Source organism: Terrapene carolina, unplaced genomic scaffold, assembly GCF_002925995.2.
Source record: "Terrapene carolina triunguis isolate 2854851 unplaced genomic scaffold, T_m_triunguis-2.0 Scaffold102, whole genome shotgun sequence".
NCBI classification, from domain to species: Eukaryota; Metazoa; Chordata; order Testudines; family Emydidae; genus Terrapene; species Terrapene triunguis.
Window position 1 is genome coordinate 2,144,240 of NW_020664453.1, and position 18,150 is coordinate 2,162,389.

The 18,150-nt window shown below is 42.3% G+C and overlaps 1 protein-coding gene across 1 annotated transcript in view; it reads left to right on the forward strand.

Moving 5' to 3' along the window:
• The first annotated feature begins 1,006 nt into the window (after positions 1-1,006).
• LOC112120543 (ubiquitin carboxyl-terminal hydrolase 24) overlaps positions 1,007-18,150 on the forward strand; it is a 104,961-nt gene continuing 87,817 nt past the window's right edge. Inside the window, exon 1 of the mRNA XM_026651721.1 lies at positions 1,007-1,413. Within this exon, the coding sequence (XP_026507506.1) occupies positions 1,084-1,413 (330 nt within the window). The 5' untranslated portion in view covers positions 1,007-1,083. The remainder of the gene's footprint in view (positions 1,414-18,150) is intronic.

Below are 18,150 nucleotides of genomic sequence, written 5' to 3' on the forward strand. Positions count from 1 at the left end.
ATCAATGTCACTACACACCATACCATGGCCACTTGGAATTTCATAATGATAGTGAGGATGTAGCTCAAATCCTCCCGCTCCAAAAGCACAGGTCCTACTTCTTGAGTTAAAGGAGACTTTCCATTAATGGCTAGCAGTACGGAGCCTATGGCATGCAGTTGAGCAATTCTAATTATAGTCCATAGAGGATACATACACAGTACTCAGCTCATTACATGATTATAACCAATGCCTCTTTCTTAGTTGTACTGTCCCTGATTTTAGGGTCAGTTTTTCAAATTTCCTCCTAAATTGCACCCACAGGGTTTGCCTCTACGTCTGCAGAATCCACCACTTTTGTGCCCGCGCTCCTTGACCCTGCCTGACCATTTGCACTCGTACCTCACATTTACCTCTGTCAAGTCCTCATTTATGCCATCAGTTCTGCCAGCCTGTGCTAGTACAGGGTTTATGGGCACGGCAGAGATGGGCACAAATAAGCAAAGCAGGCAGAGGCAGGTTTGGGAGGCTCTTTCTCAGTCCTCGCTGCCCGCCCTCTTCAGGACAGGGTGGCATTAGTCTGGAAAACCCTCGTGCACGCCTCTTTCTATCTCCCCCTAGCAGCCTCCTTCCTCGCTCCTTGCCTTGCAGCCTCCTCCATCAGATCCCTGGCAGCCCCCTCCATCACCCTCCTCCTCCACTCCTGGGAGCCTCCCTCCCACTCCCTCAGCCCCCCAGGTACCCTCTTGCCCTGAGACCCTTCTCCCCCTCAGGCGGCTACATCCTCCCCCTCAGAGCCCCTCCCCCTCTCCCTGCCCCCGCAGCAGCCTTTTCAGGTTCCCATGGCAACCTCCCCCTCCCTCATACCCCGCCCCTGCCCGCCTAGCCTCCATTCATGCCCAAGAAGCCACGCCCCCTCCTCTGTCACGTGACCAGGGCCCCAGGCGTGTCCCCCACCCGGGCTTTCCCGGCCGCTTCCGGGTGGGTGCGGGGCTCCGCGGCGGCGGTCCTGAGGCGGAGGGGGAAGGCGGCCGTCAACATGGCGGCGCGCAGAGCGGGCAGCGCCTGAGCCCGGCTCCCGGCCCCTATCCCCCCGGCCCGGCCATGGAGAGCGAGGAGGAGCAGCACATGACCACGCTGCTGTGCATGGGCTTCTCGGACGCGGCCGCCATCCGCAGGGCCCTGCGCCTGGCCAAGAACGACATCAACGAGGCCGTGGCGCTGCTCACCAACGAGCGGCCCGGCCTGCACTACGGCGGCTACGAGCCCATGGACAGCGGGCAGGGCCAGCCGGGGCAGGGCGGACACGGCTCGCCGGCGGGCGGGCAGGGCTCCCGCGGAGGGGACGGAGACGGCGGCGGGGGGAGCGGCGGAAGCGGCGGCGGCGGCGGCTTCGATCCACCTCCCGCTTACCATGAGGTGGTGGAGACCGAGGTGAGGCGCGGGGGGCTGCCTGGGACGGGGCCCCTCACAGCTGCCTTCGCTCCCGGGCGCTGAGAGGTGTCAGCCGGTGCCGGGCTGCACCTAACGGGCCGGCCGGTGTCTCCTCATCCCCGGGTTAACGGGCTGATCCCGGCCCGGGAGGGTGGGATAGCGACCCTCTTAGCCCAGCCCGTCCTCTCTGCTCCGCTCCCACCGCTCGCCTGGCAACCTGTTCGGCCACCTCCCACCCAGCCCCAGTGCAAACAATACCTGGCAGGGGGCCCCAGCATCTTGGTTGTAAGGGTGCCGGTCTCTAACGCCACCCGACCTGGATGACTGGGCTACTGGGCCAAAGGCATCGGGGAGTTAGTAGGTTTCCACTGCTGCGTTGGGGCGGCTCCAAAACTCAGTGGGTGCACGGGTGAGTGCTGCTCTCGCTGCTGGCAGAGCACAAACTGATGGTGGCTTTAGCTTCTCCCACAATATGGATCCTGTTGTAGATCGCCCCCAAAATGGAGCGGCTCTATCCTTGGCATGTGGTAGCCCGTTTCAGCCATCATCAGCTCAATTAATTCAAGGTATCGCTGCCTCCCCCCCCCCCCCCCCCCCACACACACTAAAAGCATAGGATAGAATTTTTCTCCTGTTTGGTGACTGTGGAGAAAATGTGCTGTATCGATTTATTTCAGTTTCTAGAAAGTGAAGTGCTTGCCATTGGCTCTAGGTATTTTAGGAACATAGTATTATCTGGCTTTGCCAGGATTTTTTTTTTCTTTGCCTCATTGCATCAGCCAGGTGGCTCTACACTGTAATGTTCTTTTATTATTATTTTTATTATTTGGTTAAAAGAGGAAAAAAAGAAAAAATACAGTGTGATTACCTTGATTTACTTCGCACAAATCAAAACAGAGTTGGGTTTGTTACTGGATGCTAGGTTAATACAGATAGAAGTAATGGAAATAAGAATAAATGATAACTTAAAAGATGGTGAACTGAAATAAAAATGCCTTAAAATATTGATTTTTTTTTCAAACTTTATAATTTAAACTTATCTGTATTTCAGAATAGCTTTTTGATAAAAGTACTGAAGAATATTGTCCCTTCACAACTTTACCTCTTCCTACTGGTCTGCTTTTGTCTCTTCTCTCATCTCTCCTCTGCTCTGTCAGTTATGTCAGCCTTATTGTCAACCGTTATGCCAGCTTCTCATGCAAACCTCTTCATGCCTCCTGTGCTGCTTCTCATGTGTGGGTGCCTTCTCTGACCTTATGTGTAAAGCCATTACCCTTTCTTCCCTCAAATCTGAATTCAAAACTCACCTTTCCCATGATGCCTTTAAGAAATGAGGCAATTAATGTCTAGGTTGTTGAATATAGGGGGATGGCTGGTGCTTATCTGTATTTTTAAATGTTGCTGTGTGTGTGTGTGTATATATATATGTGTATACCCTACTTTACTGTACCCCTACTTTCACTGCATCACTTTACTTAGGCAGACCTTAGGCACATGAATAGTCCTATTGAACTCAATGGATTAAATCTTCAGCAGATGTGCTATTTGAGTACAATTTCAGCAATAGGATCCATACAGATGCAAGGGTTCTTCCACACTGACAGATCTGATTACAAGATTGAGAGCCTAATTTTTTGTAATGTGAAAGTCTTACTTACAGGAATAGTTTAGAGAACAAAATTAGATGTTTTTGTATTGCATTGTTACAGTTCTTCACTTATTCCAATTTTTCCTCTTTAAGGTATGAGGTATGACCTGCTATTCTATTTTGTGTTTATTTTTTTAAATTGTAATCTGGAGCATTCCTATGTATATACTTATATGAGGAGACTACTATAATAGATACCTTCTGAAGCAGAGCTTCAAGATATACAATCGGTTAAAGAGACGCAGGCCACTCAGAAATGTTTGTTTGCAACATAAGATGCTCTTTCTCTTACTAATGCTAGCTTACATTATTAAAAACTAATACATTTTAAAATCCAGTTTACATTTTAATTTAATTGTTTGTTTCTCATCATGGACAATGAAAATTAATCTCAAGTTCTTAATGTTGCAGTGTTCAGGGAAATTGCTTGAGGGGGGCTGGTTATGTTCTATAAAAGCTTGTTTTTACAAAATTAAAAATTTGGCCAAATACATGTTGATCCTTTTTCTTGTTTCCTTATAGTAATTTTAGATGCCCCCTTTGTGCTTCAGATGAGTTGTTTCTGGGATAATTTTAATGAGGTTTTAAATAAGGTCGTTCTCTTGAGTATCCATGAAACTTTCCAGAGAAAAATATTTCCACAGTATTTGGATATTCCTAGAAACACCTATCTATTATGTTTGTTGTGATTACTAGAGTTGCATGTTAAGCACTTGTATTCAGTTTTGATAAATAAGGTGATGGAATTTAGAATAGTCATATAATTCACTTGCTGATTATGATGCATGCCGTGATGACGGGTTATATTATTGCTGAATTCCCTACCCTGAGCTACCAAAAAAGTCTGTTCAACCATCATCAACTCCATTAATCTTGGAGATATATCAGGGGGAGCCTGCTTGCTTGCTGCTTTATTTGCCTGTGTGGGCATGGAGTCCATTAAATTTAAGGCTTTAAAAAATAAAATAAAATAAATTGACATCTTGGAGACCTTTCTGAACTCTTAATTCCCCTTATACTGTCCTGTTCTTTGAGGCCCCATGGGACTGGGGCTTTTGAGCCTGAGGCTTGCAAGAAGAGATAGTGTCTGTATTGGTGGCTCTGGGGTTGTGGGATCTGTTCTTTTTAGAACTTTATGGTAACAACTTAAGACCCCTTTAGAAATAAATGTTAAATCCTTTTTTTTTTTTTTTTTTTTTTTTATTTCAGAAGGTGTTTTAGTATGGCATGTTTCTTATTTTTCAGACATCAAGGTTTATTCTCTTGAGTTACAAATTATAAACTTTGATTCAATGGTTAAAATGCCTAAGCTGCTTGTAAATAGATGCTACGTACATTTAATAATAAAGTCAGCGATAATGTACACTGTAATTGCATAAATAATATATTTGTTAATTTGTATTTACATTGCACATCTTAAGGATATGCAGTCTAAGGCTAGACAAAGCCAAAGGATGAGAATCTAAAAGGTGGAGTGTTCAGATAAAATCCCATGAAAACACAGGAAAGGAAGAATTTAATCAGGAAGGTAATATCTTGATCAGGAATACCGTGCAGTACATTAATAAGTGTTGTAATTAATAATATCTCTTGGACCTTGCTCCCTGAAACTCACCCATTCACCACAAAGCTTAAACCAAGAGTCTATCTACCTGTGCCCACCTTCAGTGAATGGATTAAACATTTGTTATGTGGGGAGAAGAGCTAAGGAACTTTCTCATCCTTTGATCGTAGTAAGGATTGTGGCTGTTATATTGTTACCATCCTCCTCAAAATGGATCAAAATAAAAATTCTCCTGTGAAGGCAGAAACTGATCTTAAAGAGAGAATTTGGTGGCGAGGAAAATTTAGAGGGCTGGGAGCTCATTATATAACTTAAACCCTGCAGTATGACAGAGTAGTAACTTGCTGTGTGCTTCACTCATACTAGTTGCACTTGCTGATCTGCAATTTTATGTGTTAGTTTCATTTCCTAACTTTACAATTAAAAAGAATCCGGAATTCATGTTAGTTTTTCAGGTTTTTTAAACAGGAATTTCCTTGGTGCTCACTCCCTAGTATCTGACTAGTTCACATACCTGAGATGTTACTGCATTTTTCAGCTGCCAATCTAATTAACAGTGATGGCAGGGAAACTGAAACTGTGATCCAGTGTCTGATTCTTGCTGTAGTCCTGAACCATTGTCACTGCACACCAAGAGCCAGTAGTACAAAGTTTGATAGGCTTCATCGGGATAAAGGTGTGTACCTTCTATTTTTGTGAATCTGGTTGTTAGTTTTGACCTGTATCAGAGGTCTGCTGCTCTCTTCCCCCCCCCCCCCCATCTTATTTTCTCCACTGACTGACACTTGTCTGGAGTGCTGAGCAGGGCAGAGCTGAGGCCCTTGCTCAGTATCGACTTCAGGGGTACTGCAAAATGGGATCCTCCAGCTTGGGGAGTACTGAGCAGGCCTTGCAATTCTTGAGCCTGGCCAACCCTTGAGACGGGATAGCCAATATAAAGTTCTGAAATGTATGAGATATGAAAAGACAGCAAGTTTTCTGTTCAGCATTTACTTCTGGCATATAATGCTGTTGAAAAGTCAATGAACACAAATTATAGTAATAGTATTCAGCATACACTAGCGTATTTCTGCTGTTCCTGTTGAACTTCATGTTAGCATTTTAAGACTTGCCAGAAAGTACGCACAGTAGAGTAAATATGATATTGCCTCTCTCTCTCTCTCTCTCTCTTAAATCTATTTCTAGATTATCACTTCACAAGTGGCACACAGTGCAGGAGTGTTATGCTTTTTTTCTCTAGATGGTATGTTTCAATACAGTTCATGAATCTGTGGATGGAATTTATTGTTTACTACAAGATGTTTTTCTCTAGACAGAACTGTGGTGGTCTGGTGAATTACATTGTATCAGTGTGTTTGCCTTACAAAAGTTACCATTTTTTGTAATACAAAATGGTAGAGCTTCAGGCATGATACAGGTTACAGAACGGGTTTGTATTCCACATTTTTATTTGGAGTTCTGTTGCCTCTGTATAATTCCTACTGTAGGTGTAAATAGATTTATAAATGATTGAGTGCTTTACGTAGTGGTGACTGTGAAGGAAAGTGTGTCCATTATGCAGTCGCTAATGTACGCAGAAACTTGGATGTTAGAATCTGTTACGTTGAGTGAGGGAGAATGTTGGCCAGAACAGAGGTTCGTTCACCTTTTTGCCTTTTGAAGATGACATGACACTGGATAGGTGTTGAATGCTGGAAGATAACATGAAGGATACCAGATCAGCTGCCCCCTCCTTCCCCCCCAAGTACTGCAGTGTCAGCCTGGGAGGGGATCCCTAATCATGGTGTGAAAACTGAATGCCACATCCACTAGCCCAGTGGTTCTCAACCGGGGTACGCATATCCCTGGGAGTACACAGAGGTCTTCCAGGGGTTACTCAACTCATTTAGATCAGTGTTTCTCAACGTAGGGTTTGCAGCCCCTAGGGAGGTCACGGGATGGGTTAGGGGATTGCAAGTGCAGGGCCGGCATTACGGGGTGGCAAGCAGGGCAATTGCCCAGGGCCCCAGAAAGCTAAGTTACATGCTTCAGCCCTGCTGTGTGTGGGTCAAGCTTCAAACAAGGCTTACAAGTGAAAAACAGGCTGAAGTATCACACTGAAATGTAAGTACAATGTTTATATTTAAATTGATTTATTTTATAATTATATGGTAAAAATTAGAACAATTTTTCAGTATTAGTGTGCTATAACACCTTTGTATATTTGTCTGATTTTGTAAGCAAGTAATTTTTAAGTGAGGTGAAACTTGGGGTATGTAAGACAAATCAGACTCCGAAAGGGGTACAGTAGTCTGGAAAGGTTGAGAACCACTGCACTAGCCCAGAAGTAAGGCTGCTAACACTAAGCCATCCTGGCACACTGAATATTTTGTATTCATGGACATATTTTGTATGTCATGGTTGAGGAAAAAGGGAAAAATTATAAATTCCTCTTTGTATGTAGACTAAAACTTGAACTATACAGCAAGCTAGTTTATTTACTTAGTGAACTAACTTTTAACTAAATTTCATTGCAAATAAGTGAGGCCTATCGATTACACTCAATCTTGTTGGCATCTTCATGCCCATCTCACCAAGAAAAATAAAAATTGAATGTCAAAATTCAAAGAAATGCAAAAAAAAAGTTTGATTATTTTTGCAACTCTTCTAAAACATAATTAAGTAGCACAGTAGGGTTTCAGTTGCCCCAAAAGGTCCTCCCTGTATAAGGCAAAACACCTTGGACCAGCTAAGTTGTACCTGCTTATACAAGTCTTGATTAGGCCCTGTTCGCATAACATAAATTGAATGCATATCAGATTTACTCCAACCAGCAGACAAATTGATTTGGAAAAAATATAGAATTCTGTACACCACATTCTTTAAACAACATGTTGGATTTTAAATTAAGCTGTTTTTACAAGAAGTATGAAGTGTTTACTCTTTTCATATATCTCTTGCTGGCCATAATAGAAGCTGTTGTACATGCTTGAAACAGGGTTGTGAATGAATGATGAAGATGAATGTCAATTTTTTAGCAAGTATCAAAGGGGTAGCCGTGTTAGTCTGGATCTGTAAAAAGCGACAGAGTCCTGTGGCACCTTATAGACTAACAGACGTGGGGCTCTAAGAGTATGTTGATTTGTTTATTTGTTGATTTTTTTTAGCAGTAAATCTACATACTTTCTCTTCAGAGAGTGGTATCAGAAAGCGAGCAAAATGTATACAGTACTTCTGTCGTGAGATTGACTTATACAGTAACTCCTCACTTAAGCTTATGCTCCCAATACTTCTGTTAGTCTCAAAGGTGCCACAGGACCCTCTGTTGCTTTTTACAGATTCAGACTAAAACGGTTACCCCTCTAATACTCCTCACTTAAAGTCGTCTTTGTTAACGTTGTTTCGTTGTTAGGTTGCTGATCAATTAGAGAACATGCTCGTTTAAAGTTGCGCAATGCTCCCTTATAACGTCGTTTGGCAGCCGCCTGCTTTGTCCACTGCTTGCAGGAAGAGCAGCCCGTTGGAGCTAGCTGGTGGGGGCTTGGAACCAGGGTGGACCGGCAGCCCTCCTATCAGCTCCCTGTTCCCCTAAGTTCCCTGTACGGCAGCCGCCCGGCAGGCTATCAGTTGCCGGCAGTTCAGCTGTCCCACTGCCTTGTGCTGCTCCTACCCTCTGCCTTGGAGCTGCTCCCTGGAGCCTCCTGCTTGCTGTCTGTGTGGTGGGGGCGGGGGGGGGGAAATGTGGGGCTAATGTCAGGGTGTCCTCCTCCCCCCTGCTCCTGCACCCTGCTTACCCCATCTCCATAGAGTGTAGGGGGGACACAGCAGGGCTCAGGACGGAGGGAGCTTCCTGGCAGCAGCTTCTGTCTCAACTTGCTGATCTACTTAAAAAGTGTACTTAGAGTGGGGTCAGCATACTTAAAGGGGCAATGCGCATCTCTTTCACACGTGTGTCTCTCTCTGTCTGCCATGCTGTCTCCTCTCCCTCCATTCGTGCTGTCTTGTAGAGTGTGAGGCTACATTAACAACAATGGGTTAACCCTTGAGGACTCAGCAGGTTGCTAGTTCATCATTTAGCAGTAAGGCATTCCCAGGGAAATATCCCACCCTCTGACTTCACCACCTCAACCAAGCTTCACAATCATCATTGCTGCGTACCAGTATTAAATTGTTTGTTTAAAACGTATAGTGTGTGTGTGTGTGTGTGTGTATGTCTTTTGTCTGGTGGAAAAAAATTCCCTGGAACCTAACCCCCCCATTTACATTAGTTCTTATGGATTCGCTTAACATTGTTTTGCTTAAAGTCACATTTTTCAGGAACATAACTACAACGTTAAGTGAGGAGTTACTGTTTTTCACTTGGAGAGAAGGAAAGGAAGAAAGCAAGAAAACCCAAGAAGTCTGCTTGCCATAAATGCTTCCTTAAATTTGAGCATTCACTGAGCCATATAGGAAAAACTCGTCTCCCTTTATGGCCCAGTATTGAGTATCTAGTATGATAAAGCCTCCCCAGTGAAAAATCCCGTCATACTTAAAAGCAGAAGTGCAATATCTTTTTCAGCGTGATTGGCTTTTGTTGAATATGCAGGATCCTACTGAACCAGCTTCCCTTTATCCCTACTAACATTGCAAAGTGAAATGTGTAGTTAGATTTTAAATGTTGTTTTACAGTGATATCTTGCCTGGGAGGGAGAGGCTCAAAATGGACCAGTCCCACCAGTGTGCAGAGACCAGATGCAGGGATTCTGTAGCTAGGAGCAGCAAGGGTCTTGGTAGGCAAGCCAGGAGAATGCTGGAAGCATGACCAGAGAGTCCACAAATTCTGTGAGATCCCATAAGAAACCATGACTGATATTAAACTCCTGGAATGTAGTAGCAACCATGCAGGTTATAATGGTTGTAGTATCTCCCTTTGGATATTCTCTTACTCTTTTAAATGGTTTCTAACAATCATTACTGTGACCTTCTTGTTAAAGTGTGACTAATAGATTGTATGCCTCCTAGCTATCCCTGACTCACTTTAAATATGTCCTTTCTTCGTCAATTTGTGATGTATGAGTTTTGGTTCCACTTTCTACCATATTGCACAAGGATATGGTTGTACTATAGACTCATCCAAGATTGTTTTCAAAGGTAGTTTTATGTTCTAGGTGCAATTCCATCATTCTGCCAACATTCTTCCCATGTTCTACCTCATAGAAAAGAGGCTTTGTAAGGGAAATGGCCCAGTAACCTTTGTGAACAGTGTGCTAGCAGCAGTTTTTCACAAGCTATACTGCATGCATCTCAAAACTGAGTTGCAATTATGAGGTGCGAGTCGTTTCTGTGTTTAACGGTAATGTGACTCAGGACGTGTGGATTCTGTTCCTGGCTCTGCCACAGATTTACTGTATGACTTTGGGCATAGTTCTCTGTGCTTTGGTTTCCCTCTGTCAAATGAAAATAACGATACTTGTCCACCACATAAGTGTACTGTGAGCATTAAGGCTTTTAAAGTCCTTTGACATCCTTGCATAGAGGGAGTTAATAGGTTTGCAAAGAATAATTCTTTTGTCATGTGTGACAAATGTGTTAAATTTAACCCCATGATCTTGCTGTGCATTTCAGACAGTCCTGTTTATTGCACATATTGATTTTGAGCTATGCAACATGAAGATCTTTGCATGGTATTCTGGAAGTTTTTACAATGTGTTTTACATAAGAATTGGCCTTGTAAAATAATTAAGCAATCAAATAAAGCATTGTGGTGGATGCTGTCATTAAAATCCTGTCTAGCTGCCATGTGGCTATCAAGTGGCATTAGAAATTTTAACACACTTGCATTTCTAAAGACTACTGAGGAAGCTAGAGGACATCTTTCTCGGCTTTGCCTATTTAAATTTTTCAACGCTTTTTTTTAAAGTAACTTGACATATCTTTCACTATTTATGAATCTTGATGGGTCAAGAGTAGAGACAGATACCAAGAAACTACTTGAAGAGGGGAGTACTGGATGAGAATTTGGCTCATAGTTAAAAGAACAGGAGTACTTGTGGCACCTTAGAGACTAACAAATTTATTAGAGCATAAGCTTTCGTGGGCTACAACCCACTTCTTGCTTTGTATTTCAGAAGGCTTGCAAATTGCTTGGCATGTAATCTGCAGTGTATTGAAGTAGTTACCTCATAAAAATTAATGCTTTTAAATTACTAGGCTGACTGACTCAGGACACATGTTATCGAGGTGATGTTTGTAGTCAGTGCAGATGAGGTCGACTTGCCTTGTATACAGGCAGCTTCTCAGCTGGGCAGGAAGTCTCTTTGATATAACATTCTCTAGCTGCATTTTCTGATCATCTTCCCAGTCTAAAGCACTATTCTGTGGCAGCTGTTTAATAAGGAAGTGAAATACTGAAGGAAAATGGGGATAAAAACAAATTGCCAGTGTTAGAAGTTAATTCCAGCAGATCATTAGGAATGCTTTTGGATTAACAAACAGTAGCTCTTTGTAAGAAGAGGGCTGGGAGGGCAAAGGAAGTGCTTATTTCTTTCTAACCCTTATTTTCAGAAGCACTTGGGTATGTTAAATTTGCAATAGGAATAGTTTTCAATATGTATGTTTCTGCCACACTCTGAGCCAATTTCAGAGGAGTCTGGGGTAGTCTGAATTTACCTTGCTTCTTCAGCTCCTCCACTTGTCTTATTTACACAAATGCAGACTCCCTTTCTACTTGCACATGCTTCACTAATGTGAAGTTTACACCTCCTTACTCATTGTCTCTGTATGTGGCCTTTGGAGTTTAAGGGAGCCATGGTGTAGTTCCCAGGCTGTGGGAGTAGAAGGTAAGGAGTGTTGTGGTTGGGGGGAAAAGAGCAGCTAACAGAAGTGTGTAAGAAGATGAGTTAAAGAAAGCCACCCCCTACTTAAATTTACATTTATCGTAGCTCCTTGCTGTGTAAGTTTTGCCATTAGATTCCTTTTACACTCCTACATTAGTAAGTGGGTGTAAGCAGGATTAATATCTGAATTAAGCTCCATGTATGGAGGCTTAGAACTGACATGATATATTCTTGTTCTCTTCATAGCAAGCAGAATTAGGCACTTGCTGATTTTCATAAGCAAGATGGCCTAGTGGCTAGTGCTACATACTGCGATTTAAGAGAAATGTCAATTTTGTTTTCCTTACTGATTTATTGTGATCACCCTAATTTAATACTTCGTTTAGAATCCTAAAAATCTTTCCCTACTGACTTATTTTGTCATTGGGCAAACATTTTTATATCTCTAGTCATCTTGCAGCACTGTGAGGTCAATACCTAGTGTCCTGGCAGAAGCAAATAATACTACTGATTTTGCTTTTTTAAGTCGGGAAATCTGTCATTCATTAAGGCACAATATTTAATTCCTACTAAAGATTGTTAGTTGGAGTTCTGGCAAGCAGTATATTTGTGTATGATCACTCCAAAATGTTTATAATTATTTACTCCTCAGCATCAGCGCAATGACTAGAGTCTAGTCACTAGACTATAGAATTGCAGCTATGAATGTGGAATATACCTGTGCACAACTCTGTTTAAAATATTTTTTGTCATAGTATTTAAAACATTTTCACCTTCAGATTTGTTTTTACATGTACATGGCATATACATAGCCACAGAAGAAGCTTACAGTATCAATGGCATTCCTTGTGATGGCTTTATTTTCCCCTTTCCTAGACTAATGCTAGTTACCGAACTTTAAAAATGAGGCCAAAACATGTTTGCAGTAGGTGCTATTTCACCTCCTGATCTGTCATGGTTTCCAGACCGTATGATGGTTACACTAAAGCAGTGGTTCTCAACATGTTTACCATTGTGGGCCGCATAAGCAGCTCTCTGTGTTGTTTGGGCCATATCCACACAATATATATACTACCTGTATGGACCTGAGGATGTCACAGGGGCTGCAGCTGTATGCTGATTGGGCTGCAGGTTGAGAACTACTGTACTAAAGGGATCAATATTGCCCTTCCTTAAGCCACATGTCCCCCAGAAAATCAAATGTGTGCAAACCATAGGCTTAGGATCCCATTGTTTGTTTTCAGCTATAGCCCTACTAATATTTGGGCACTGTGCTGGACTCTTTGAACATCTAGTCAGCTGGGCTGGGGAACACTGAATGTTAACGTCACACCATTACCCTGGAAACCAGGAATTGCAGTTCCAGCAGTACTCTTATAAAATTTTAATTAAATAAGTTTAATTTCTAGACTGGCTTTGGGCTAAGAGGATTTCTTCTTGGAAGTGTGCATAGCATTCCTGTATCCAGTCTTATACAGTACACTGGTTTTGTTTTTGTAGCTTGCAGTTTTGAGTGAAGGAAATAGGTTCATCTTTTTAGATTTTTCCATCGGGCCTCATTATTAATAGTTATTAGGGATTGTAACAAAGAAGGTTAAGCCCACTGATAGATCCATGGTAACATTACTGTTAGTCTAAAGTAGGCTCAGAGCCTACATCTTGCTCTGTGTGTGTACACTGAGTTAGAGGTTTGATGGGAGCATATTTAAATTCACCTGTAAAAAGAATCCCAGTTAGCTTCAGCTAGGTGGAGCTAACCCTAAGACTTATCTCTTGTGAACTGAAAAGCAATCCTCCCATACAAGTGCTACTAAATGTGAATTGCTTCCCATACTATGCTGCAAGCTATATTTACATTTGTGTGAAATAGCACAAATTTGAGCTAAAGGAGTTGACTTTCTGTAGAAATTAGATAAATCATCCAAATGCTTAAGCAGTCTAGGACTTTTTTGGTATCACTTTGATAGCAGAACAGCAATAAAGTAGAACCTTCCTGAGTTTGCTAATCAGTGCACTTCATAATTTTCACACATGAAGCAGTCTCCCTCCTTTACCAAGATTTAATAGCCTAGTGCTGTAGTGACTTCTGTCTTGCTAAAACTTAATTATTCTAACCATATATATGCAGAACACTTATCTAAATATTATGAAGTATTATCAATAATTAAAGGTAGACTGCACTCTCAAAATAAATGAACACCACATTTATAGTACATTTTGCCATGTACCATACTTACTAACTGGTAAAATTCTGTAAATCACAATGGGTCTCTGTCACTGACTCTCACTAATGAAGTTCTGCAAAGTTTAGTTTTGATTCTCTTAAGATTAGAAATGGACGCCAAGTTTGCTGTGAGCAGTATGGATTAGGTGAATTTAGGGTAATGTTGGGAGTCAAAAATCTTTGGTTCTGTTCCCAGATCTGCCACTTGTGTGACTTTGGGGAAATCACTTAACCGCTGTGCTGATGTTCACCAGTTTATAAAATGAATAGAAGACTAACATTACATCTCACTTTATAAGGTAGACCAAGTGTTTTGAGATATTTGGTTGAAATCACTGTATAACATGCAAAGAAGTGACTCTGGGTGGTTGATTTAAAAAAAAAAATCAGCTTTCAGCAGCTGCCATAATAGATCCTAGACACACAGTCCATCTTCCTTTTTAAAGATGGATTTGTAAAGCTTTTTTAAAAAATTGAGATCCCAGACAGGCTGCAGAACATACATGCTGTCTTAAATATGAAAATTCCTCTGGACAGCTAACTAGAAGAGGAACTGGAACTGTCATGTCTCAATTTCAGGATTCATTTCTCTCTCCTAGGTTGAGAGACCTCAAACATTACAGATCAGAGAGCAGAGATAAATGCTCCCTATTTTTATGAGTATCTGATGTAGTGCTTTCATCCTGCTTTCATCTCAGCATCTTGAAGCATTTTGCAAATACTCATGAATCGTGCCTCAACACACTGGGGTAGAGAAGTACCATTGCCATTTTATGGCTGAGGAAACTGAAGCACCAGGAAGCTGTGACTTAGCCATTGTCACTGAGCCATGCCTATGGAAGAGCTGGAAGCAGGTTCCATATTCCTTGGCTCCTCATCCTGTGCTGCTTAAGCACTAGGACTGTTATTCCAAACATGTTACTTACTGATCTTCAGTGTGAGTTGTGTTTACATATAGGCACCGATTGAAATCACTGGAGAAGTCTCTGAAACAACAAATTGAGGCACTTAGATCTGTTTTCTTGGCAGTGAGACATTCCCTTCATATTGTAAAAGCTACAGATTTATTAGCGGGGACTAGTGAGACTTTTAGATTGACCTCTAGTATTCATCCCAGATCCTGAAAGGTTCTGGCCCCCCATTGCTTATTGAAAGAAATATGACTCCATCTCTGTTTCTATTTTATGAACTTCATTAAAAGTCTTAAAGTAAAATTAAGAAAACATCACCAGAATTAAGTTGCTATTAATACTAAATTACACCAAGAATAAAATACTTTAACTGTTAAATCAGAATTAAATTAACAAATCAAATCGTAATTTAAATCTTAGTATTGGGTAACTGTTAAATTATCCATTTAATGCCAAAAATATATAATACTTTTAAATTCTAAGAGGGAGTTGAGGAAGGTGGCTGTCTGTTTGATTATAAATCATAACTAGAGAATTTTGCCAAAGTCAATTAAATCTACAATTGGCCTCAGTAAATAGTGTAATACTGAAGCATGCATGCATAGTGCATTTCTGCAGGATATCTGGCTCTCGCATCTGCTATTAAACCTTCATTTTCAAGAGCACTACACTAATTCTTTTTTTTAAAGTTGAATAATAAACCATTTGAATTAGTATCCACGGATGATATTAACAAGAAGCAGTCATGCATTTCTAGGGGAGTTACTACCCATTTCAGGTTTGATATCTTCTTGTGGCAGGGTTTTAGCAGAAGAAAAACTCAGCTATATTTTCTCCAGTCAAAGGAGCATGACAAGGGATGCTTTCCCTTTCCCAAAAATGATGGCTTTACGTTATTAAGTCAACCTTCTAACCACTGATCATCACCATTTCCTTGTATAAATGGCATTCCTTTCCCTATACTTTAGTGCAGGTAAGTGGCTGTCCCCCTCAGAAATACAGCAGATTGTTGGTGGAATTGTATTTAACATCTCCTCTCTCATTTCCTCAGTGGTACTGACTTAAGTGATCACCTTCTGTTGTACAGTTTTTAATCTCTTAGGGGAAGGAAGCATAAACGGTCAGTACTGCTGAAAGATAATAGTGACACACACAATGGACAGCTGAAGTCCTTTAACATGTTCAATGTCGGTAGTAGCAGTTGAGCATCCATGCCAGTTTAAGAATAAGGACTGGTCTACACCTGAAACTTAGGTCGACCTAGCTAAATCGCTCAGGGGTGTGAAAAATTCACACACACACCCCCCCCGAGTGACATAGTTAAGCTGACCTAAGCCCCAAAATAGACGCTTCTAGATCGACAGAAGAATTTTTCCATTGACCTAGATACCACCTCTTGGGAGAGTGGATTTACTACAGCGACGGAAAAACCCCTTTCGTTGCGGTAGCAAGTGTCTACAGTTATGCTGCTGTAGTGTAGACGTACCGTTAGCCTCTCCTAAAACTGCCAACAAGATGCAAACTTATGCCAGTAGTGGATTTATTTTTTTAAAAAACAATGATGCTTATCTACTAAGAAATGGACTGAGTCCACAACTCACTTCACATAAACCAGACACTACGGGTATGTCTACACTATAGGATTAATCCGAATTTAGATAATTCGAATTTGGGAAACAGGTTGTATAAATTCGATTGTGCGCGGCCACACTAAGCACATTAATTCGGTTTTTAACCACATTAATTCGGTGGTGTGCGGCCACACTACCCCATTAATTTAACCACAGTAATTCGGTGGTGTGTGGCCACACTAACCCTAATTCGAATTAACAAAATCGATTTAGGCGCTACTCCGTTCGTCGAGGTGGAGTACAGAAATCGATTTTAGGTGCCCTTTAATTCGAATTAACTGGCTCTGTAGTGTGGACGGGTGAAGGGTTAATTCGGATTAACGCAGCTAAATCCGAATTAAAGTCGTAGTGTAGACCAGGCCTTAAAGGTTGTTTTCAGTCACTACGAGCCTGGGTAGGAGTCAGATTGGTGACCTAGGTGTCAGTGGCACATGAGTGCAGAACCTATCTGAGTTATTTTTCTTTTTTACTGGACTAATAATTATCCTATCTTGTACTAGAAAAAGATGACTCGTTTTAATAAATGTACAATCTTTTTTCTGGTCTACATGAAATGAGTTGTGATTTCAGTCCCTTTCCTAGTAGATAGGTGGCTGTGGTAGCACCCCGCTAGCAGTGTTTGAAGAGGCCAAATCTTAAACTGGTGTGGCGCTTCAACTGTACTACTTACATTGTATGTTTTAGGGCAGTGACTCTCAACCTTTCTAGACTACTGTACCCCTTGCAGGTGTCTGATTTGTCTTGTGTACCCCAAGTTTTACCTTACTTAAAAACTACTTGCTTACACAATCAGATATAAAAATACAACAGTGACACAGCACACTATTACTGAAAAATTGCTTACTTTCTCATTTTTACCATATCACCTTGATCAATCGGTCCTTCAGCCCTCATATAGATTGCACCGATCACAATACGCCTTCCATTTTTCTCATATCCTGGCCTTCCTTTTTCATGTGCGGCCATGTCTTTTCAGGATAAAATCTTCCCATCTCTTTGGAGGTCGGCCAAGTGGTCGTTTCAGTTCCTGTGGGTACCACTCGGCGACAGCTGCAGTCCATCGATAGTCAGTGAGCCTCGCTATATGCGCGGCCCATCGCATTTTACTATGCATGCTCTCAACAACAATGTCCTGCACTCCACTCTACTGTCCCAAGTAATGGCTAAACCTCTGAGCAAGGGTTTCCCAGCGGTCTTGGCTTCCAGCTCTTATCATTTCGATTGTCAGTCCATCTTTACCTGGGGCTTTTCCTTCCTTCATTTGGTGAACTGCATGTCGAACTTTGCTGACAAGGATTGGGAGTACATGCTCGTTGGTCTGTTGAAATGTTGGTACTGGGACATTTATCTGAGACGCGAAGAGTTCGGTGTAGAAATCTTTGCAGACCGCTTCCATCACTGTACTGTCAATTACTGGTTTTCCGTCCCTGTTCTTCAGCGCCATTATTGTACCATATAATTATAAAATCAATTAGAATATAAATATTGTACTTACATTTCAGTGTACAGTACAGGGATGGCCAAACTTACTGACCCTTTGGGCCGCCCATGACAATCTTCAGAAGTTCAAGAGCCAGGGCGCACCTGCTGCCCCGAAACCCGCCCACTTCCCTGCCCCACTGCCAGAGGTGATGCATGGGGGGAGGCACATAGGGTCATGGTTCCGTCCCCCCCACCCGCCCCAATTTTTGCCAGGATTTGCTGGCTCTGCTCCGTCACATGGTGCCGCCGGGACCCCTCTCTGCACAGCAGCTGCTGGGAGCTGTGGCCATGGGAAGAGAGCGGCAAACAGCTGGGAGCTGCAGAGAGAGCTGCTGCCTCTCCCCATGAAGCTAAAGCAGTGGCCCCTCCCTGCAGCTGCCAGCTGTTAGTTCTGCATGGAGGCAGCAGCAAACACCTGGAAGTTGCAGGGAGGGGCTGCTGAAGGTAAGGGGGGGACGTGCCTGGGTGTGTGTGTGTGTG